The following is a 24043-nucleotide window of genomic DNA, read 5'->3' as shown; positions in this document are numbered from 1 at the left end:
GGAGCCAGCCTGCCAAAATGTCAGCATCAGGATCTGGTCCAAGGTAAACATCAGCACTGCGTGGCTAATGCACTGAATTAGAGTTATGCTGCTACCCGCCGCTCCTAACTCAAAGATGACTTGCTGGATCCAAGAAAAACAGATCAGTCAGCATGAAAATTGGTACAGTTGTCAAGTGGAGAAGTCAATGCTGTTCAAGTCCACTGTCATTAGCCAAGTCTGAGGAAGACCTTAAGAATTGCAGGCTTCTGACAGACCCCTTACTTGGGCTCACCAGACCTTATTTGTAACCTCCCAATATCCTAGGCAGTTGGGTCTGTGTGGAGAGAAAGGGATTATTTGATCTGTTTAAGCAGTCTATTCTAGCACAAAGCACAGTGTTCAGGGTTCCTGACCACCAGTCTAAGGCAGTCTAACCTGTTCTATATATTAAACAGTGAGAAATTTCAACCGCAGTGACAGCTGCCATGTGGTCCTATGGGGCCAGACCTCCAGATAAAGCCATACTGAAGTCACTTTTGACAACCCTTTACTCTCTGGTCACCCCCCACATCCCCCTGCCCCAAACTCATGTTCCTAACTTTTCCTAATGTTCCTGCACATTCTCTCTTCCTGTCCTCTTTACCATACAGCCCATCCCCCTGGGCTATTCCTCTCCATATTTCCGTAAGTGAACATCTAACAAACAGATTATAAATGATTGGGGACTAGAGAGTCAGCTTAGTTATTTTGGAAACTTATTCTTGGCTGCTCATCTTTAAAGGAAAATTCTATCCTATTAACTAGGAATCCAGGATGTCTTACAGAGAGGAGAATTCTGTGATTCTCAAACTTTAGGGTACATCAGAATCATATAAGGAACTTGGAAAAATGTAGTTTGCCTGTAGCGGGACCCATATTCACCAACTGCCCGCAGGAGCTCAGGATTTGGCATTTTGAGAAACGCTGTTCTAGACACAGACCAATTCCCTTCTTCCCAATTCCTGGGCCCTGCACGGTCTACATTTTCAAAAGCTTCTCAGATGATTCTAATGCAGCTGGGCCATAGACCTCACTTTAAAAACCTAGGTAGAGATGGGGTGATGTGTGTGTGCGTGTTTGGGATGGGGCATGCCATCTGGGGTGGCTTCAGTTAGGGAAAGGCAGAGGGGGATGCACAGGGAAGATGAGGCTAGAAAGCGGGCTCAGGGCTGGGCTGCGCTCCAAGTATGGACTCTAACGTGTCGGGGTGGGAAGACCATGAAGGTAGCTGAGCAGGTGAGAGAGATCCAGGTAGTCTTGCGGGCGACTCACCTGGTGGCGGCATGGAAGTGCTTGGAGAGTAAGAATGGAGAAAAAGAAACCAGCTTTAATAAATACAGGTGAGAAATATTCCATTGTACATATGTGCCACACCTTCTTTATCCATTCATCTCTTGATGGACACTTAGGTTGCTTCCATGTCCTGGCTATTGTAAATAGAGCTGCAGTGAACATTGTGGTACATGACTCTTTTTGAAATATGGTTTTCTCAGGGTATATTACTCATCCATAAAAAGAAACGAAATTGAGTTATTTGTAGTGAGGTGGATGGACCTGGAGTCTGTCATACGGAGTGAAGTAAGTCAGAAGGAGAAAAACAAATACCGTATGCTAACACATATATATGGAATCTAAGAAAAAAAAATGTCATGAAGAGCCTAGGGGTAGGACGGGAATAAAGACACAGACCTACTAGAGCACGGACTTGAGGATATGGGGAGGGGGAAGGGTAAGCTGTGACGAAGTGAGAGAGTGGCATGGACATATATACACTACCAAACGTAGGGTGGATAGCTAGTGGGAAGCAGCCACATGACACAGGGAGATCAGCTAGGTGGTTTGTGGCCACCTAGAGGGGTGGGATAGGGAGGGTGGGAGGGAGGGAGACGCAAGAGGGAAGAGATATGGGGACATATGTATATGTATAACTGATTCACTTTGTTGTAAAGCAGAAACTAACACACCATTGTAAAGCAATTATACTCCAATAAAGATGTTAAAAAAATAATACAGGTGAGAGACGATTAAATGGAAAAGAAAGGGCAGCTTCCTGAGTTCAGGGGGAGAACTGGCCAGAATGAATAACCAGTTTGGTTGTGGGGAACTAGGGGGTGAAGGCATCTGAAATCACAGGAAGTTTTCCTACCAGGACAGCTGCTGAGATCATCAACTGAGGTAGGAAAATACAGGAGGAGGAGCGAGGGAATTAAAGGGAAGTGAAATTGGGAGCACGTTTCCCTAAGGGTGCTAGCGGAGGTACCCCAGGAGCTTGGGCTCTGGTACTTACTAGCTTTATGGTTTGAGGCAGCTTACTGAAATGTTCATATCCTCAGTTCTCCCATCTACGAAATGGGGACAACAACGGTACTTTTGCCTCAGGGGGTTCTTTGAGGACTAAATGATAGAGCAAGCGAAGGGTCAGCACAGAGCCTGGCACATAAAAGTGCTTGACAGATGCTCTCATTGTTGTCAAAGGGTCATCTCGGTGGAGATGGGAGTTAGGGGTTGAAGAGACAGGCAGAGCCAGAGCTAGAGACAGAGGTGTGGAGACGTCCGCATAGGGGAGGTAGCTGAGCTTTGAGAAGGGCTGAAATCCTTTAGGGAGATGGGGTAGAAGGAGATGCAGACCAAAGATCTGGGAGCCAAGGATTTGTGGATTTGTTATAAGCAGATCCTGAGGGTCCTGACCCTCATCTGGTTATTTTTCCGGAAGCCTTTGGTGGGCAACCAGAGGGCTGGTGAGATATATTTTTAATAATAAAAATATATTTATACTAATAATATATATTTTTCCCCATGAGGCTACATGCTACCACTTGACTATTCCATTTCTTTATAAAATATTTTCTTTCTTTCTGTGCAGCCAAGTGCCATGAAAAGTCTCATGTTTTTGATAAAAATATTTTAGTCCCCTTCTCCAGGTGTGACACACCATTTGTCTAATACCTTCGTGCCTAGCAGCCTGTACTTGCAGATGGTCAGAAACAAAACCCTGGAAGAAAGGTGAGGATCGGGGTTGGGAGAGTTCTAGTATAATTGCAAGCAGAGTTTTGCAAAGTGTGAGCTCTGTGCTAGCAATGCAGATTCCCAGGGTCCACCCACGAGGATCCTAACAAGGGATTCCTATACCCATTAAAGTTTGATAACCCCTGAACTAGAGGGATGGGTTCCAGAGGCTACGACCAATAACGAAGAAGCCAGCATAAAGAACCAGAAATAAAAGGAAGAACCTTTCGTCTCTACAGAGAGACTAAAGGGGTGGTGATGGTTAGAAACAACATTATTTTTGAACTCTATTCTTTTCTTTTGTCCTATGATTCTGTGTTGTCTAACGTAGGATTTTGTGTATGTTCCAATTGCCATCCTTTGTTCATTTGCTTGTGATGCTGGTGGGCCATAAAGAAGGGAGCATTTCCAGGTTTTCTGGAAGGTGCGGCCTCACTCTTTCCCAGCCCTGCAGGACCCGGGGTGTCTGCGGCCTCCCACCTGCAGCCTGTGCCCAGTCTTGGCCGTGGCAGGTTGCACATGAGCAGCCTCAGCCACTGAGCTCTAGGACGCGTCTCGCCACCACTTGCCAGTGTTCTAATGCACCTGGTGGAGAGCCTAGGCTCCGTTGTGTCTGCCTGTCACCGTCTTTCCCTTCCTCCCCTCCATGCAGGCACAGGTTGTGAGAAAGCGTTTTGCCCCAGCTTCTCTGCCGACTACTTCAGTTCCCTGCTGAACTGCAGGCCCATCCTGGGCTTCATTCACATTGGCTGGGACCCTGACATCCATCTGGGCCCCTGCAGATCCTTGCAGCCAGCAACTAGCTTCTATTTCTTGTACCTCTAACCACAGGCTAGGTTCTTAACACAAATCGACCGATTATGAAGAGCTACAGGAATGTTTCTGTCCTGAAACATTCCTGTAGCTTTGCCTCCTGGAAGGACGTCCACTAAAATTCGGTCCTGTGAGCCAGGCCCATCTATATGTTTTCAGTTTTATTTCTCAGTTAGTTCTTCAACAGCCCAAAGAAGTAGGTATCATCCTCCATTTTATATAGATAAAAGAAATGAGGCTCAGAGAGGTTAAGCAACTTGCCCAAAGTCACACAGCTACTGAAGGCATATGGATGAAGATTCTAGTTCAGATCTTCATGACTCCAGAACTCATGTTCTTTCTTCCATAATGTAATGGCTGGCTTCCTGCTGGTGTTCCCATTGGAGTTTAACATGACGTTTGAAATCCTACAGCAAGTGATCTGGCTGCCTTTTTGGGGTCAGTCACCCTGATGCGAGGTTTGTGTCCCCCAGTGTCAGTGGCATATGCATCAGGCTTCCTCCTCTTCCTCCCTGCAGACTCCCATGTGCCTGCACCTGCTCACGTCACGCAAGCAGCAGACACTGGCAGGCTGCTGGCTTTTTCACTCTCGATCTCTACTCACCGTCATCCACACTACGTTGAGGCATCGTTACCATGAAACTAATGAGGCTCCGTTTTTAGAGCCCCTCTTGCATGAGCCCCTGAGTGGGTCTTAGTAGTACAGGGACGTGGTCATGAGGTATTGTAAAATTTTCAAAAGTAAGATATTTTAATCACCATCGGTCAAGACCCCTGGATCTTCCACTTGGATTTCCCCTCCATTCCACCTCCCACCTAGTCTGGAAGTGTGGAGTGCCGGAGTGACCACTGGGGCTTTAGGATCTGACTAAGGAGAACGTTTCATCTGGTTTTAGCATAACATAGTCGCATGGCTTTTAGTTGCTGCTGTTTATGCTTAAGTTATTGCTAGTGGTCCTAGTGTCAGAATAGCCTCCTGCGATGCATTTCCCACTCACTGCCATCTCACCCGGCATTGTGGCAGGAAGGTACAGGTCTGAGGTTATGCCATGATATGAACATGCCCTGTGGCACCCAGGGCTAGATTTTGGTATTGGAATAGAAATAAGGTTTGAATGTACGAACACAGAGACGAGTCTGTGGAGGTGGAAAAATTCCTCCAATTCTGATAGCTTACATAAAAGGAAACAGGATGGAGTTTTCACAAATTTGACAGCAATAATAATTTACACGACATTAACAGTGACCAGTTGAAAAGCTGAAAGAATCTTTTCTAAACTACCAATAAGATAAACAAGTTTCAGCTGACCATGCTTAGAAGAAAAACTGAGTAATCTTTCTATTCTCTCTATGGAAAATAATATTACGAAATGGTCATATGAAGTAGTGATCAAAGATTATGCAGTGAAAACGTAGAGAAAAAGTATCATAGAGGTGTGTCAAGCAGTTAGCTAATCGAAATACTGTATTTTTCTGGATTTTGTTATTTGTTAGCTTTTTAAAATTTGTAATGTGCTGTGATTAAGTTCTTTTCTCATTATTTCATTAATATTCAATTTCATATCTACTTCTGAATTAATAGTTTTTTATTCTTTTCCTTAAAGAGGACCCCCTCAAATTGCATAAGCTTCAGGCCTCACAAAACCTGGATTTTCCCCTAACAGTGACATTTATGAAAGGGCTGTCTAGATCTAGTGGTGAAACTTGTAAAATGTTGGTAGGTTCTTTTTCTTTTTAAAATATTTTGTTGGGACTTCCCTGGTGGTTCAGTGGTTAAGACTCCACTCTCCCAATGCAGGGGGCATGGGTTGGATTCCTGGTCAGGGAACTAGATCCCGCATGCCACAACTAAGAGCCTGCATGCCGCAACTAAAAGATCCCGCATGCAGCAACGAGGATCCCGGGTGCCGCAATGAAAGAGCTGGCGCAGCCAAATAAATAAATAAATATTAAAAAAATGTTTTGCTGTTGTTGTTCTTCTCTTTCCTTTGGGAAGTTAAAATGCTCAAATGAGGAGCAAATCCCTGTCCTTCACCTTCCTGGTTCCACCTGTACACTGGCATCTTCATTTAGGCATTAGCATTTAAGCAGAGAGAACGACGCAAGAGATTAAAAGAGACAGAAAAACCTCTTTCACATAGGGCACACAGTGGAAAAAGAAGGCAAGTGTGTTCTCTAAATATCTATTAATTACATATATACATAAACACAAAATGTATAAGATTTAATTTTTGCATCCCTTAGACTAACCCTGAAATACAAAGAAATGAAATTATTCAAACTTCGATGAAGTCCCCCAATATTTTCCTTGCTAATCAACACATAGAGAGGCCATATATATTCACATAGAAAAAAAAGATGTAATGAAACACATTAAATTACCTCATTTAATGAAACTACTTGGATGAAGTTTCCAAAAATAATCATTCAAACTCAAGATTCTTTTTTTCTGGAGATGATGTCCTCTACTACTTGGTTTAATCATTTTCAGGTTAAACGGATGGATGGACAAATGGAAAATAACATAATACTAACTTGAACATCAAAACCTGATTAAGCTATATGAAAAAAACTTCTACATGTAATGCTCATTAAATTCACGTGGATCAGAATGAGGTAAAGGAAATATTTCAATTACGAGGATGGGATTTCATTCTATATTTGAGGCTCTTCTTGTAAGCCTCATTCTGTTTGTTCAGACAAAAGGGCTTTCCCACATCTTTATCAAACCCAAATGTCTAGAGACAGGAATGCAGGCTTTCATAGTTCAGGAGGATTTAAAAAGAAAACTAGGTGATGTCATGAATAGGAACCATACTGGAAGATGAAAAATAGGAGATTAACACCAAAATAGACCTTCTTCCAATGTTTGATCTGGACGCAGATAAAACTGGCCCCCTCTCCTCTCCTTTGGTGCGATTGTGTCACCTGCTGTTGTGGTCTGGGCTGTATTCCTCCCAGCTCTCTCCCACTTGCCATCCCTTCATAAGTTCCCTACCCATGATTCTCTTCCATTTCTACTCTCCTGGTCACCATTCTGATTTTGATTCTTACCATTAAACCTTTGATGCATTATATCCTAAGTAAGAAAAGAAAATTTTCCTCACCAACTCCCTCAAATACTTCTCTCGTATTGCACTCTGGTCTGACAGACCAGGACACACCTGACAAAAGCATCACAAAGTGATGTAGGAGATGCAGGTACTTCATCTCTCCCACCACAGCAATGGAAGCAAAAGCTGCAAGGGGCCCCTCTCCACTGTCAGCCAACTGCAAAGAAATACCCAGCACACCAGATTGCTAGGTCAAAATTTCATGACACTGAATTCCATCAGTATGGGAATGTCTAAATCACCTGTGACATGACCACATTTACGCATCATGTAAAATACTGAAGTGGATCTATGTATGAAAGTGGGTAAACCTCCAAGACATCTTATTGAGGGAAAAAAGACATTTCAGAATGATAGCACTTACTACAATGTAACTTTCATGAGGGCAAAGATCTTTGTTTTATTCAGAGTTCAGTTGCCAGCACCTAGAACAGTTCCAGTACAGAGTACGCACTTAACGTCTGTTGAATATTGAATGAATGAATTTAAGGAGAAATATACAAATATATTCAAATTAAATAATGCTATACATTTTCTATGGTTTTATTTATTTATTTATTTTTGCGGTACGCGAGCCTCTCACCGTTGTGGCCTCTCCCGTGGCGGAGCACAGGCTCCAGACGCACAGGCTCAGCGGCCATGGCTCACGGGCCCAGCCGCTCTGCGGCATGTGGGATCTTCCCGGACCGGGGCACGAACCCGTGTCCCCTGCATCGGCAGGCGGACTCTCAACCACTGCGCCACCAGGGAAGCCCTCTATGGATTTATTATATAAAAAATGGATTTATATATTAAATAAATATATAAATAATATCATCTATATTATATATTGTATTATTTATATATTTGGAATTATGTTATTTATATATAAATATACATACATATACATATGTGTGAGTATATATGTATGTATTTAAAGAAAAAGTAAAGTAAACATACATATAGTTTTAACTGGGGAGGTGGGGATTGGGAGATGGGTGTGAGTTGTCAAAGGAAACAGTGTTATTTGTAAGGTTTTAATTTTTTAAAAGGAAAATATGTATGAGTATTACTTGTAAAATTAAAAGTTTTATGGCATCATCCTTGCTAAGCCATATGGATGTGTGGCCACACACGACATAGAATAATCTTACAAAATCCTTCTACAGTCTGCACGCAACAAATGTCGGGTCTGTCTTGATAATAAACTCTCCAGATTTCAGCATCAGTTACCAGGAGACCAGCTGACTGTGGCTGGTTCGCCGACCCCTTTCCTGCTCTTCCCTGACCTCTGTAACCCCAGGAATTAACTTCAGTGAAATGACAGCTGTACCTCATGTGGAGTGAGCCCTGAGAGGACAGGAAGGTCAGAGCAGCAACATTTCCAAGCAGCACACTTCATTCTCCATGCTCCCTCCCTGTACCCTGTCCTTCTCCCTTTGGCCTGCTCTCCAGGCTTCTAGAAAACAGGCCTCCATCACTGTGGTACCCCACTCACATGTGTCATTTCCTCAGAGTACCTGTGTTTATCTTAGCTAAGTAAAGAGTTGACCAAATGAAATGCACTGAAGTAGAATAATGGGTGTCTCTAGCTTAACCTTTTAAAGGTTGTTACTTCATTTGGCCCAATGAAACTGAAACTGAGGCAATTTCAAGCTTAGGGGAGAAGGCTATGTTGGGCAGAGCATCCCTAACCCCCACCAGAGGCCTTTACTGTTAGGGATCAGGAAAGGATGCAAAGGAGAGAGTCATGGTGAGAATCCAGATGCGGCAGCTTCCATCTTAACCTTTGGCAGATCGGTGAGGGACAGGGGAGGACAGGGACTGAAGAGAGTTCCTCCCCCTGGATGCGTTAGACACCATCTATTGCACTATTCACTTGCCTGCACTTGGTGAAAACTGGGGTTTTAAACCCCAGGGTCAATCTTCTGTCAAACAAAACTATTTCACAAAAATGGTACTTTGAATACCAAAGCAATGGGTCCACGCATGATGAAGTTCTATGCGTTCTGTTTGCTAATGGCGGGAATCGATTCTTTCACACAACATATGGAATTAAAATGGAAGGGGTAATGAGCAATGATGTTATGAAATGAAAACCAATTAAGTTTTTACTTCTGCTTAAATTTTTTTTTTTTAAAAAGAGCCTATGTATTGTATATCCGAGCTAACATAATCCATTTAGCAGACCTTGATGAGTTCGGAGAGCACAATAGTCTGCCTCCCTGGAGGACGCTATCAAAAAGCCATCTTGGGCCTTGGTGAGAAAAATCAACAAAAAACCCCCACATTAGGCAGAACATCACTTTTCCATTATCTCATACATACAAAATGCCGTTCTGATCCTGCCTGTGTTTACAGAAGAAAGTGGGTCAAAGGAATTCATTGAGATCATAAAGGGCAAGAGAAATGCTAGAGGATAGAAACCCAGTAGCTGCTAGACTTAATGGAATGGAAAAAAATGGAAATTTAACCGATGAGTCAGTAAATCAACCATTTAGATAGTTCTGGACCAGCAAGTATGGCAGGAGATTTCTTTAATTTAGTGCAGACTAAGAGGACTAGAACAGGATATACTAGAAAAGCCCAAAAGATGAGAGTCAGTGTGCGTGTATGTGTGTAGTGTGTAAGCGTGCTGTGTGTTATGTGTGAATGTCTGTTGTGTGCGTGTATGAAAGTATGTGTACACACGTATACTTGTACAGCTGGGATTGACAGAAGTGATTTAGAGTCACTGCGCATTATCTGAGTTAAGTGATGAGCATTGCAGACTAATGGTTAAAAAAACTCCATTTGTCTTTCTCATGTCATTATCAGTGGATTGTAAAATACTGAGGTTACATATCTCACTGAGAGTTTTACTGTAATATAGGAGGATGATTAAGCAACACAGGGCTTGAACTATGAAGTTCTATACTATAGTCCTGTAAAAAGAATATGCCAGGCATTACCTTCTGATCAGTAATATAAATTTCTACTGAAAGAAAAAGATAGCATGAATACATTCAAAGCCCAGGTGGTGTTCACACCTCAATTAGACCACTATTTGGTACTGAGGCCTGAAGGGTGAGCCAGTGACTACATGGCACTTCTTGGAAGAACCACTGTCTGAACCCATTAAACCCTTGTGGGTGAAGTCACTCACATGCTGCAAAATGTCACTCAAACCATCCAGACGGTAAGTGTTGAGCTTCCAGAGAAATTAAACTACTAAACAGAGATCTGTAAACACATCCAGTGGCACAGCTGGAGAGGGAAACCCTATCGTCTAAAAACTCAGGGTATCCTTGAGTTGATTTTCATCATGCAGTGAAGACGGGAAAACTACAGTGTTAAATGTTATTATCTCTTTGTTATATCTGTCAACTTGGCAAAGGCATATGACATTATGCACAGAACTGAGTTCTGGAAGCTTCTAAGTCTGGATGCCTTGAGAAGTTCATAAACATCCACAGGCTCTCCTGATTGTAAGGTTGGTGAAGTGAGTGTGGAGGGTATTTCAGTGGAAGAAAGTTGCATATATAATAGTTCTGTTTTGGTTTGTCACCTTGAGGAAACCAGGCTCAGGGTATTTCTGGGCATCTGAAAAACTTCCAAAGGAATAGGCCACATTGTTAATGAAAGTATTGGTTATAAAACATATTTCTGAAAATAACCACATACAAATGGCTGGGCTCTAGGAACACACTCACAACAAGATATGGCCATGGTGCCATGATATCTTGCCATGGTCTAAGCCAGTCCTGGGCACTGACAACTGATCTGAAGAATAAGTAGCTGGATATACTAGTATCAGGTGAACTCGACAAGTAGCAAAAGACTGCAAACAGCGTTCTACGCGCACAAGCATCCAGTGAGATGCTGACGGGAATTCGAGGCAAAAGTGTGAGGGATACTATGTACTATAGCACCTCTGTCCTCCTCCTAGGTTCAGAAACCTGGACTTCCACCAGCCTTGGAGGAAACAGATGAGGGACAAAGTACAGAAAGCTGCAGTGTCCTGTGTGCTAACGAGCCCACAGAGACCTCCCTATTCCTCTCCTGGAGCAGTTCCTTAAAGGCTACCTATGATTCCCTATACCAAGGAAACATCACAAAGAAAAGGGCCAGGGGAAGTGTTGTCAGATAAAATACAGGATTTCCCAGTTAAATTTGAATTCAGATCAATAATGAATAACTTTTAGTATAAGTATGTCCCAAATACTGAATGGGACCTACTCATACAGAAAACAAAATATGTTGTTTATCTAAAATTCAAATTTAACTGACTGTCCTCTATTTTACTTTTACTGTCCCTGCCAGAGGGTATACACCCCTCTTCTATTGTTTGTAGAAGGCGCTCAACACAACACAACTTTATGCCGCTCAAGAAGTTCAGAAAAGAGATGGTTATAGGATTCCCAGGAAATCTCTGTTCGCCAAAATGAAGCAGAAAACCAAATGCAAAGAACTTAACAGATTCATGGAAGCACAGCATTAACGAATGTAGCATAATTAGAGGATGAAGAGACAGATCAGCCTGAAATGCAGCGAGATAGGGTGAAGCGGTATTTCTGAGCAAAGCTTTCTGGCTGAGGGAGGTTAAGAAGCAGAGAAACAGGTGACAAAGGGCTTCTCAAACAATGACTGAGGTTCTAGTCAAAAGACAAACGTCACATGTGTACAGTGCAGAAAGTCTTATTGTTTCCATGGTGGCCTTTTCAGTCACACCTACTCCCCACTGAATGGATATACTGATTGTGGTAAATATTAATAACATAATCATAAACATGAAAACCAGCTAAACCTAACTGTAGTAGGAGCAGAGTGGTAAATTCTGGCTTGGGCTGTAGGAGCAACGGATAGATGTTTTATAAAGATCATGTCTTATGCTCCAAATAAAGTCAGGGTTCATCTATCATGTTTCCAAAATACATTCCCTACCAAACACACTGACAGAAACCATTTTTATCTTTGTTGGTATAAATCCCAGAAAATCAGTTTTGAAAAAGGGAGTGCTGATGGAATTCTCGAGCTCCAGGGTGAAGGCAAATACCATAGCTCAGTGCAATTATTGTCTCTCATCGCAAGATGAAGTCTGATTATACTATGGTCACAGGGAAGTAACAGAGTTAAAACTGTCGCATAAGGATTCTCATCTCTGACTGACCCAAGTCAAACATAGGAGAAAAAGAAGCTCCTTGATTCAATTCTATTTCTCTTGCTTTAGTGTCTCTGTGTTACCTCCAGAGGGGGCTCTGAGGAGGCCTCTGAACAGTGAAGACATATTTAGCAGCTTACAATTTAGGAAATACAACATCAAATTTATAAATATCTGACTTAGGAATGACCCATATCTACAAAACCATACAACCACTGCCACTGATGCAAGAACAGCCCCCAGGCCGGTGTCCCCATCCCTAGGAGAGCAGGTGCTGTTGCAACCAAGCAGGACTCCATATGTGGCCATACCTACTGCTTCGCCACAAGGTGGGGAAAACTGTACCTGAGAGACAATTTTCAGCTCCTTCCCAAGCTTTTCCATGCTGTATCCTTGTCCTAACCTCCACAGGGGATGGGGTTTCACTGGGAGTGGAACATTTTAGAAGCCAGCTGATCTTTCTCCCCACCTCCATTCCAACACATCATCCAGGGAGAGTTCATTTAAAAGGGAATTCTCAGAAGCATATCACTTAAAAACCAATAAGAGACTGAATCTGCTACACTTATTAGGCCTGTAGCCTCAAGGATAATCAATCTTACCACGACTTGTATCCCTGTCATCTTCGGCCACCCATAAGATGCAAGCCCCTCCGAGCAGCTGTTACCTCACATGTGACTCCTGACTTCCTTGCTCTACCTCTGCTCATCCCACCCATCCCTCCTGCCACTACTGGCCTCCCAGAGAACCTGTCCTAGGCTGCTCTCTGGACCCCACACTCCACTGTTGACTAAACTCTCTCACATGCTCGACATCTTCATGAAACACCCCCTTCAGCTCTTTCTAATCACTGAAATCTGACTCTTCCCTCAAGGATACTGCCTGCTCTGGAGCCCTCTCAAGTGGAGGACGTTCATTCTCCTGTAACGTAAGTACCAGAAGGGCCAGAGACAGTGCTGAGTGCTGGCCTTCTTCTGGCTCCTCGATACCATTTCAAAATCACTTTTTTTTTTCTCTTTTAAACACCAAAGCCAAATCTTTTCCTCCTTTGAGATCTGTGCCACTTGGTTCTGCTACCCACTCTCTGTGATGCTGTAACTTAAGGCTACTTGGTATGTATATATGTACATATAGATAGATAGACAGACAGATAGATAGATAGATAGATAGATAGATAGATAGATAGATAGATAGACTGATCCAACAGTGAACAAACCAGGCAGCTAACCCAAGCTGACTTGGGCTCCTGGCTCACAGTATTCCTTTCCGCCCCATTTCCTGCCAATACCCGGAATGACTTCAACGCCCACAAAGAAACTCCACTTAACAACCCCAGCCTCAAAATTCCTTAACCTCCAGTGACCTGTGTGACCACTTCCATCTCACTTCCTCACTTCCTGCTCTTCAATCTGGTACAGTGAGCTTTCTGCTCTCGCAATCTTTGAAATTGCTTTGGCAAAGGTCACTGATCACTTCCCATCCAACCCAGTGGACTCTCTGTAGTTCTCATCTTACTGGACCACTCTGTAACATCCAATACAGTCAACCACATCCACCTCCTTGGAACTCAGTCTCTAGCCTGGCTTCTGAGGTCTCCCTCTCTCCTGACTGTCTTGCCTTTCAAGTTCTCCCTTGCTGGTTCTTCTGCCTCAGCCTACACCATCTATTGGGGCTCCTAAGTGTTCTGCTTTTGGTCCTTTGCTACCCGTCTCATTGGACGACCCTGTCCACTTTCATGGCTACAAGTCCATGACAGATCCATATCTCTAATTAACCCCTCCCCTTGAGCACTAAAGCTGTGTATGTGCTGGCTTAGACACTTCCACCTCATACTCATTCTCAACATATCCATAATTTGACAAATAAACTCTCCCTCTAAGCTTGCTTCTCTTCATGTATTCACTGGCTTGGTAAATGGCACCATATCTGCTCAGAAACCTGGGAGAAATCCTAGACTTTTCATCTCAACCTCATTCTGATCAGTCACAAGTCAGTTCTCCTTATGTACTGCAAACACTTTTCTCATCCTTTCAGTCCCTACTGTGTCTGGTTTGATTCTGGCCCTTTTAATTTCCTACCTCGATGGCTACTAGAACATCCTATCCACTTTCCCTCCAGTTTCCAGTTTACTCAGCACATCGCTATCAATGATCTTTCTTTAACAGAAATCTGGCCACATTACTCTCATACCAAAGAGCTGTAATGGCTCCCCACTGCCAACAAATAAAGTTCTAAATTCGGAAGCAAGTCTTTTAAGCTTCTCATGAGCTGGTCCCTCTTCAGCTTTATTTCTTGCTAAATACCATTCCATCCAACAAATCCTAAAATCCACCCAAATTAAACGCTTGCAATGTCACAAACACACCGTGTGTTCCACACCCCTATGAATTTGCTTGAGAAGTTTCCTAGTCCTCAGTGCTCTGACCTTTCTTCCCTCCTCTGTTCATTCTGCCAGACGTAAATGTGATTACTCTGTGAAGGTTTTGTTCAAGGCCCAGCTCTTCCACACCTGTTTCCTAAACCTGCCCAGGAAGAGTTGGCCTTCCTCTTCCATGTCCCATGGCACCATATACGCATATGCACCGTAAGTCCTCTTCTAGACTGTAAACCCTCTAACAGGCACTGCGTCTCATTCACCTTCTAATCTCCAGCACCTAGCACTGCCTGGTTCATTGCTTAAATTCAAAGAACATGTATTTAATGAATTAATTAGGAGCCCCTGCTCCTGCAGTAAGGATAGTCCTTCATGCTTTCCACAAGCTCTGTAATAGAATGTCTCATACTCTACACATCACCTCGAATAGTACAGCACTACACACGTTCTAGACAGTAAATAAATATATAATTGATTAAAGAATAATGTTTTATTGCCAAAGTCTGGGCAAGACTCTGCATGTGTGTGCACGTGTGCTTGTGTGTGTGAGAGAGGGAGAGGTAGAAAGACAGACAGAGAGAGAGAGAAGACCTCTATTCCCCTGCTGGCAGAGTGATAGGGCTGTGTTCTTGGCGTCGCAAGCAGCAGGATACATTTTGTCATAAAAACAGTGCTAAAAATGGTGATTAGATTATATAATTCCTTTATTTTTCAGCTTTTCAATCATTTTTCTACCCTATTTATTCTGACTCCCTGTACATCTTGTTAAAAACAAGACAACAGGCTCCAAATGGAGTCACTTATGCTAAACCCCACATCACCAAATGGAGACTTAATTACAATTTTGGCTCCTCCGGAAATGGAGTCTTAAACCAGTCAATCAAGAATCGCCTGGTGGGCACTAGACAGACAATCTGCCTGACAGACCCCTGACGTGCCCCAAAGGAAAGCGACCTTGCCATAACCAAGCTGCCTTTTGCCAGTATAACTTCCTTGTTCCCACTCCCTTCTGCCTGCAAAAGTCTTTCATTTTGTACAGCCCCTCAGAGCTCCTTGCTGTCTGCTAGATTGGATGCTGCTTGATTCACGAATGGTTGCATAAAGACAGTAAGATCTTTAAAGTGTACTCAGTCGAATATTTTTTTTAAACAATCTCCAAAACCCCAGCTGAACAAATATTCCTGCCAGCTCTACATAGTTTTTCCTCGCTTTCCTGTTTTCAAGTCTTTGCTCATATTAATCTTTAAACCTGGAATGGTATATAATGTTCTTCCCTCCATCTTTGAATATCCAAACTCTATCAATCCTTTGAGGCCTAACTTCCATGTGGCTTGCTCTGTAACGTCTTTCCTGATCTACTGATTAAAACTCTTCCCTTCTCTTTTGAATTCCTGTAGTAGCATGTCTTGTAGCTCCTGCTTATAGCACTTGTTATTTTATTCTCTGCTCTCGTTTCTCAGTTCACCTCAGTCCTCGGTCAACACTACCCTGGGCCCCTCCTTGCGTATATGGAGGATTCAACAAATTCTCCCTCAGTGAGTAAGAGAAAAGAGTCTGGAGCCTCCAGGCCATGGCTTTCAGGTCACTTTTTAAATGCCAATGACGTCACCTGTGAGGAGTGGATTCTGTTAGCATCTCAAACCTTAAAGGAAGTGGTGAGTCATGAGGGACTTCTGGAATATTGACCGGTTCCCGTAACTATTTGGAACGTGCAGCCAGAGAACTAAAACAGAAAAAAACAAAACAAAACCCACAACAAGACAGCAACAACAAAAACCCCAAACTATAACACTCCTTCTATTTTAAAGAGACCAATATGAATGACTCTTTGCAAACTGTGGGATTGAACAATCCCTGTTATTACTCCCATAAAACTGAAACAGACATTTAACCTCCAAAACAACAAAAGGCCCTGAAGCCCCTAACCTCCCTCTGTCTTGGCGGGCACCTCATGCAACGACTGGGGGTGGGGTTCTCTGGGGAACCACGAGTTGGGTTTCATTTTCTTTTCACACAAGAAATTTGAAAGAAGTCATTTTTAGCCTAAAGTGGGGGTGAACAGAAAAAGGGGGAGGGTTACTGAAGAGGAAACAGTTCCACAACAGTCTCAGAGTGGAAGATGGTCAAATTTACTTGCTTTCCGCATTAAGACAGGGATGGTTAATAGAATCTGACAACACCTACATAAGGCAGTAGTACTTTCCATCCAAACAACATGCTTATTAACTTTTTGCATTTGGTATAGTTTACACAAGCCTCTTGTATATAAAATAGTGCACGAATATAAGCCTAATCACCTACTAAGATGTTAAACACTGCAACAAACTCTCCCATTACCTGTTGCTTTGCAGCACTGATTCACCCGCAGCAATTTTCACTCTAACTGTAGTTTTGCCAAAATAAAATCAATCCCCCATCAATCCCTCCTCCAAATGGTTAGATTATTATCAGCCCATTTGTGAGCCTATTCCTACTTAAAGTCATTGCTAGAACTATATCCAATGACAGTGAAAACAACTCAAAAACCCTTTCAGCTATAAGGCTTTTCTCCAAAACTCTTTTACCTCATTTGTACTTGGACTTTGCAAACAATTTCCATTATTTTCTCAGTGATTTTCTATTCAAGTGAACTTAGTTCATCCTCCAAACAAAACTATAGTCTGTCTTAATAGCAATATCAAGGGACAAAAAGAGTTACTGAAAAAGTTAACTATAATCATGAGTTAGGAGAGAGATTATGAGATACTATGGGAAGAATAATTATGAGAAGGGAGATGGTGCGGGCAAGAACAAATAGAAATAGAAAAGGTCTGGCATACAGCAAGGGGCTGGGCAGTGATATCAGAGGCCATTTCTGCACAGGCACAATGGTGTGTGTCTTTGGAAAAGGCCAGTAGAGAGTTCCTTCCATCAAGAGCATGCGGTTCTAACACAGGAACTGATTGTGACGTTTCATTTCGGCAGAGACGCCAGTGCTGTATTCTCTACAGCCAATGATGCCAATTGTCGCTGGGCCATGGGAGGCACCATTTCTCACCTCTGTGAAGAGCCTCACCAGCCGCCCAGAGACCTGGGGACCAATCCTCACCCTTACCCGCCATAGCCATCTAGTCACCAAGCCTTGCTCACACTACCTCCTGGAGTGTTTCTGATCTCCCACCTCTCTGTCATCATCTCCATCCTCTGGCTGGGACTACTGGACTGCAACAGCCTCCTAAAGGGTCATCCTGTCCTGCGCCCTCTGCCAATCTGTTCTACGCATGTCACTCAACCTGTCTTCCCAGGCTCCCACTCCCCGGATCCCACCACACCTGCCTTTTCCACTTCATAAAATGCTCCTTTCCATCACAAAGGCCTTGGAAGCTATTGAAGTGATTCCTTCTGCTTGCAATGTTCCTTCCAGCCACACCCCTACTCTCATGGCCCTTTTGGATCTTCCTGGTCTTAACCTGAGGTAGAGCCTCCCTGGTGTGTGCTTCCCAGCCATACAGAGGTGTACTTTTGCAACTAATTGTTCAAGGCTCTCTTCCCTGTTAGTCTGTACGTGCTCTGAAGTCAGGGACTGTGCTGGTCCGTGCACGTCCTCATCTATAATATGGGGGTAAAACAAGAACTTATAGAATAAGGATTAGATGAGTTCATTCAGGTAGCAAGCTTTGAATAGTACCTGGTACATACAATGACTATGTAAAGCTCTAGCCATATGATAATAATCGGCACAGTACCTAGAACAAAGTGTGCACTCAATAAATATATATTGAATGAATAAAGGAATGAAAAATATGATGGTTGAACTAATGAATTCACCAAAGCAGAGGACCTCTCTTCTTCCAACCAGCTGTTACCCATAAGAGAGTATAGAAATACTGTATGGAAAACGATCACAGAGAAGAATGATTGCTTTTCCCTGTCTACAGCCAACACGATCAATGGTAAAAACAGCATTTTTGTTTCCTGGGATTTTGAATTTATCCTACTGTGTTGCTAAAGAAATATTCACAGCAAGGAGATTTGGAATTAAGAGATACAGGAATAGAACATCACAAAATACACTTCCAGGCTTCTCAGTCTTGTCTTTATTAACTCAACAGTGTCGTTCTTAATGAACACCATACTCTTTAATTATTCCCAAACTAGAGCCTTTAGAAAACCACACACGTCAGGTTGTCCATCCCAACAAATGTTTACATGGAAAATTTCAACCTACGTTGCCAAAAGGGAAGCTCTTCACCCCTTTGTTCTAGTACATTCCATACTTCAGATTCCTCAGTGTCTTCAGGAGAAAGGCATTCGTCACATAACTATACATCATGTTCTGGTCTAATAGAAAGAGTAACATACACAAACCAATCTGGGCTTCTAGCATGGCTCTGTGGTTGCTCTTGTGGCAGTACCGACACACTTATCAAAGGCTACACTTGGGGAAGGTGCCTCAGTGTTAGTCCGACCCTGTCAATCCTATTACCTGACAAAATTGTGTGTATTTATTGTCCTTTAAGGCAGACTGTGATCTTATTTTAAAATTATTTTGCTGCAGATAGCTCATTTAGATTTAGAAATAAACACTGTTTCATCACGTTAGTGATGATCATTCTTTCCCTCCTCTATTGCAGGAACGTTTCTGTTCCTTTCTCTAGAGTTAACTTTTCTGCTGTTGTCCTGGACCCTCTATTTCAGCCTCTGTGACAACCCACACTTTGTGTTTTCAGTTCAGTCATCAACTTTAGAAACCGGCATTTAAGAGATTTGCTAGTTATAAAAAATTAATTCTAACAAATAAATTGTGAGAGCCTTTGTCCTTGCACATTTAAAGCTAAAGGGTGCTGCACTGCATTCCATTCTGGAGAATAGTTTGTTAGGATGGATGCACTTTACTTGGGGTTTTGCGTTATGGCTGCTGCAGCTGCTTCTACTACAACTTCAAAACTTTAAGAAACGTAGTATTAAAAAGGATAAGATTTACGATGAATATAATAATAAAATTATAATCATTTACATGTTTGTTTACTTTTTATATGGATATATAATTTGACAGCCTATGTTTTCTATTTACAGTTATATAGTTTATGTATATAAATAAATATAACTGACCTGTTTTTCCATGGAGCAAACTGGATCTGTACTGAGAAGTGCTGGAGTCCGGGGCCTGAGTGGGAGCTGAGGGTGGCAACATCCTCGGACCTTCCGGGTTCCCAGGTGGGAAGGGGGAGCTCTGGGAGCGTCTCAGTTCACTTCTGTCCACGCTGGAGAAGTGGAGAGCATCCTGAGCTTTCTTCTTTTCCTTCTTTAACATAGTTACCAAAATATCTAAAACTTGACTTAAGGATTTAGTGATTCATGCTAGATTATAATGATCAAAACACTCATTTTCAAATGAGATTAATATTCCCAATAATATTTGCTATTTGTCATGCAGTAAAGATGGACTAAAGAAAGACTTCACCTTCCTGAGGTCCTTGAAACAGTGATGGATCATTTTGGGAGGCTGCCGGGCTTTCAATACGGCACCATTACCACTATATGAAAAATTAGCAAACCCAAAGGTCTTTAAAATCTTATGAGTTTAAACTAATTCGGACTTAAAACTTTTATGAAAGGGTTTATAAAAAGGAAAATGAACACCAGGTAGTAGTAGACAGTGGAGCTACGTCTCCACCTGTGAGTAAATAGGACTTTAATGCAGGAAGCTGCTCTGGAGGCAGCAGGATGGGGAGGGAGGGAGGATGCCAGAGCCCCGCCCCCGCCCTCAGCTGGCAGGTCAGCCGAGTCAGTTCTGGTGGCCAGAGCACCCCCATGTCCAACACAAGCTTCTTTAGTGTATATTCAAATGGGGCTTCAAGTCACTTTCTTAAAAAGTCTCTAATGTTTGGTCCCTCTAATTTCACCAAAAAGAGGTGAATTATTGGTAAAGATATATCATTTTAAAATGCCAATTTTGTAGGCCATATAGATCTATTAGGAGCACTGATTCTGAGTGATAAAATCACTCCTTTCTACCCTACTTTACTGTTCTTTCAGGTTCAAGATGTCAAGAACTCTAAGGGGTTCTGCCATCACGAAGAGAAAAGATGGTACTCCCTCTTGAGAATCTCAGAGCTCTACCTGCATGTGCAGTGAGATGAATTCAAGGCTTTCACCAGCCCTAGAGATGGCTTCATTAAAACAGGAGTCTGAGGAAACACAAAGGTGGCGTGGGAGGGAAGAGTGCTACGTAGAAAGGAGTGGAGGGGGGGCATCCAGGTACACTCGTCCTTGCGCAGGTAACATGGAATGCACTTGACTTCCATCCTCCGCCTCAGCTTTGACCTCACCTTTTTGGTGATTTCTGGAAGCACTACCAGTTTTTCTCTCACATGCCCTGACATGGTCTCCATTTTTCGCCTCAAAAAAGCTTGTATTTACCAAAGGTGTTCACAACTTCTGTGGTGTCTAGGCATTGGTTCTGTCCAGCTTCCCTACTGTGCTGTGTAGGGATGATTAGCAAGACCATCATACACTTTCACTGTTTCGTGCACGGCCATGGCAATGTCCTTTCCTTCACTCAGTCAACGATACTCATTGGAGCTTATACCGTGTGCCGGGCAGTACAGTATTCTAGGCACAGAGACAGAAAGATGAAAAGGCAGACTGGTTTCTTGCTCTCATGAAGCAGATGTCCTACTGGGGAGACAGATCTCTCTCTCTCTCTCTCTCTCTCTCTCTCTCTCTCTCTCTCTCACACACACACACACACACACACACACACACACACACACACACACGACATTAGAGGGTAAAAGTGCCAGAATGCTCATTTTTAAAAAGTCAAGAGTGACTGAGTGGCCGCTCTCCACTGGGTGCTCAAGAAAGGTTCAAGCCTCAAGAAAGGCTTTTTAAAAAGTGACATTTAAGCTGAGATCTGAATGACAACAAGAACCAGACAGAGGGAGGGCATCTAAGCAGAGGAAGTGGTGAGTGCCGAAACCCTAAGGAGAAATGAGCTGGGTGGTGGTTCCCAGGCAGGGGCTATTTCACCACCCACGGGACACTTGGCCACGTCTAGAGATATTTTGGATTGTCCTTCTGGAGTGGGGGGTAGGTGCTGCTACTCGTGTCCAGTGGGTAGAAGCCAGAGATGCCACTCAACATCCTCCACTGCCCTCGACAGCCCCAGTGGCAGCAGTGCTGAGGCAGAGAAACCGGGTGTTAGCAGAACGACAGGAAGGCCGCTGTGACCGCAGCCTAACATGTACAGGGTGGGGGAGGAAGACACGAAGCCACGGGCTGGGCAGGGGCAAGACCACGTGTGGCCGCCTAATCCGGAGGAGGGAGTGTGAATGTGAATGTCACTCTACGTATAATGGGCAGTCCCTCGACGGTCTTCATCTGATTTACATTCATAAAGGCCACAGTAGAGATGCAGCTTCTCTGCTGCCTCCCTTCCACTCACCTCTCCTTTGTCTTGCCCCCCTTCCCACTCCCGTTTCACTTGGGCCTTCACTCATGCCAAGTGCAGGGCTGGGGACTAAGTGTCACCTTGTTATGTGTTTTGTGAAGGGATGTCTGAACTTTATTCAGACTGATAATGTCACTGAAATGACACCATTTTCCCTCCCTTTCCAAGAACATTCCATGCTGCTCACTCATTTTGTTTGCAGTACTATCTTTTCTTGAGCTCAAGTATTATCACTTTTTCTCCTATTCTAAGCCGTATCTTTCTCACTTCTCCTATCACTGTCCTGGCCTTCTTGGTTCTACCAAAAAAGATATGAAAATATTCTCCAACCTGACTGTGAGATACTATGAAATTTCAGGAGCCTTTCTTGGTCATTAGCCCTTGATAAATGTAAGCTTTGTGACGAGTACCTCTTAGATGCTCTTTTTCCTTCTTCTGAGTCTGCCCACTGTCTGTGGGGTCCTATCTTCCACGACATAACACTCTACGGCGCTCAGAGCACTTGCCATAAGGCAGCTTACCGACTTTGCTTGGCACTGTGACGCTGGCGAGAACCAGCTTCACCGGGTAGTTACAGAGATAACGGGTGAGGAGCTAGGACATCAACCTGGGTGTGAACTTTAAGTTTAGTGCTCTTTTCACCATGCCTCCCACACACCCTCACTTGCAAATATGAGTCTCAGAAGGTGGGGACCCTGCTGGAGCTGTTCACAGTCAGTAAAGAATCCAGTGCAGCCCCACAGGGACAGCGGTACCTGGATTTACCAGTGAAGAATGATGTATGTCTCTCTCTCACTCTCTTCTCAAAATAAACATATATGAACAAGCCTAGACTGTTCCCTCTCTGTCATATCTCATTTCATTCCTCCCATACACACAGACATTCATAAGCCCAGAAGGGGATTAAGGAGTTGGTAGGAGTATTTAGGGGAGATGATCCTAAACTAGGATCAAGGCCAGGAAAAGAAGCAGAGCTCAGACTGGGGCTGGGGCCAGGACTGAGGTCTAGGCTGGGACCATCTCTGGAGATGGATAGGGTAGGAGAGAGGAAAAGGAATGCAAGGGTGACAACATTGTGGGCAGTGCTCAGAGACAGGGGCTTGTGTGGGAGTGTAATGCACAGTCGAATCTACTGTTACTGGCCGGATAATAAAGCAGCTCAAACTCACTTGAATCAGACATACAGGGTCTGCTAATACTCAACTAAAATTAGAGACTGAAGTTAATCAGGCAGAATGCCTACCTCATATTTGGTTTGGTTTTACCTCTTTATTACTGGATTTCCTTCATGTAGGCTATTTTTAGGAGTTTTGCACAATAGCTAAAGCTAAAATGCCTTTTAGTAATTTTTAAGAAAGGAACAAAAATATTTGCTCATAAAGAACTGACTAAAATTGTTGCTTGTGCATGTGTAAAGCCTGCAAATGTAATGAAAATGTCCAATCTTTTGCAAGAAGCTTGAAAGATAAAATAAGAAACAATAGTGAAGAAATGCTGGGGAGACCTGAGGTCTAACCGCCCAATAGGGGCTTTTTAGCAGCAATCACCTGGTCTGTAAGAGAGGCAGCTCTCGTGGGCTGCTAACCATTTTCAGCACCCAATATGCCATCTCCTAGAGCCGTAAGACGTCTATCCTCAACACTCATCTACACATTTGTAAGTGGAACTCAAAGCAATAGATCTGGCTTTTAAGTAAAAAGTTACATTTAAATCAATCTCTGCTCTTCATAAGCTAAATACCATTTGTCATTTCTCAGCCATCATTTGAGTTTCACCCACACACCAGCCACAAATTCTGGGCCATAATGAGGCTGTGGTCAGCCCAGTGTCTGGTCAGCTAGCTAAAGATAACCAGCTAACTTTACTGGCTCAGGACTAAAACAGAAAGAGCACTGCGGAATAGTCAAAAAATATACTAAAAGAAACTTAATGTTGAGACATGGTGTAAGAAAGCCCATGCTTTTCAATAAACTGAAATATCTCCCATAATAGTAACTATATCTGGCTAAAAACAAAGTAATTTTTTTTCTTTTATAGCAACTCTGGTTTTGACTAGTTCCTACCATGTGTTTGCCGAAGGGATATTTTACTTCTAAATGGAAAGAAGCAATGTGAGCTGGAATCTGGGTGGGGAGATGGGGTGTGTGGTTAGGGGAAGACAG

At 43.1% G+C, this 24043-nt stretch overlaps 1 protein-coding gene across 1 annotated transcript in view; it reads right to left on the bottom strand.

Annotated features, from left to right (window-relative positions):
* KIF6 (kinesin family member 6) overlaps positions 1–24043 on the bottom strand; it is a 377832-nt gene that overhangs the window by 157379 nt on the left and 196410 nt on the right. Inside the window, exon 13 of the mRNA XM_029243281.1 lies at positions 19538–19753. Coding sequence (XP_029099114.1) covers positions 19538–19753 — 216 coding nt within the window. The remainder of the gene's footprint in view (positions 1–19537; positions 19754–24043) is intronic.

Source organism: Monodon monoceros, unplaced genomic scaffold (assembly GCF_005190385.1).
Source record: "Monodon monoceros isolate NGI ecotype Baffin Bay Population unplaced genomic scaffold, NGI_Narwhal_1 Super_Scaffold_3, whole genome shotgun sequence".
Lineage (NCBI taxonomy): Eukaryota > Metazoa > Chordata > Mammalia > Artiodactyla > Monodontidae > Monodon > Monodon monoceros.
This window is presented reverse-complemented; position numbering and strand designations above follow the sequence as displayed.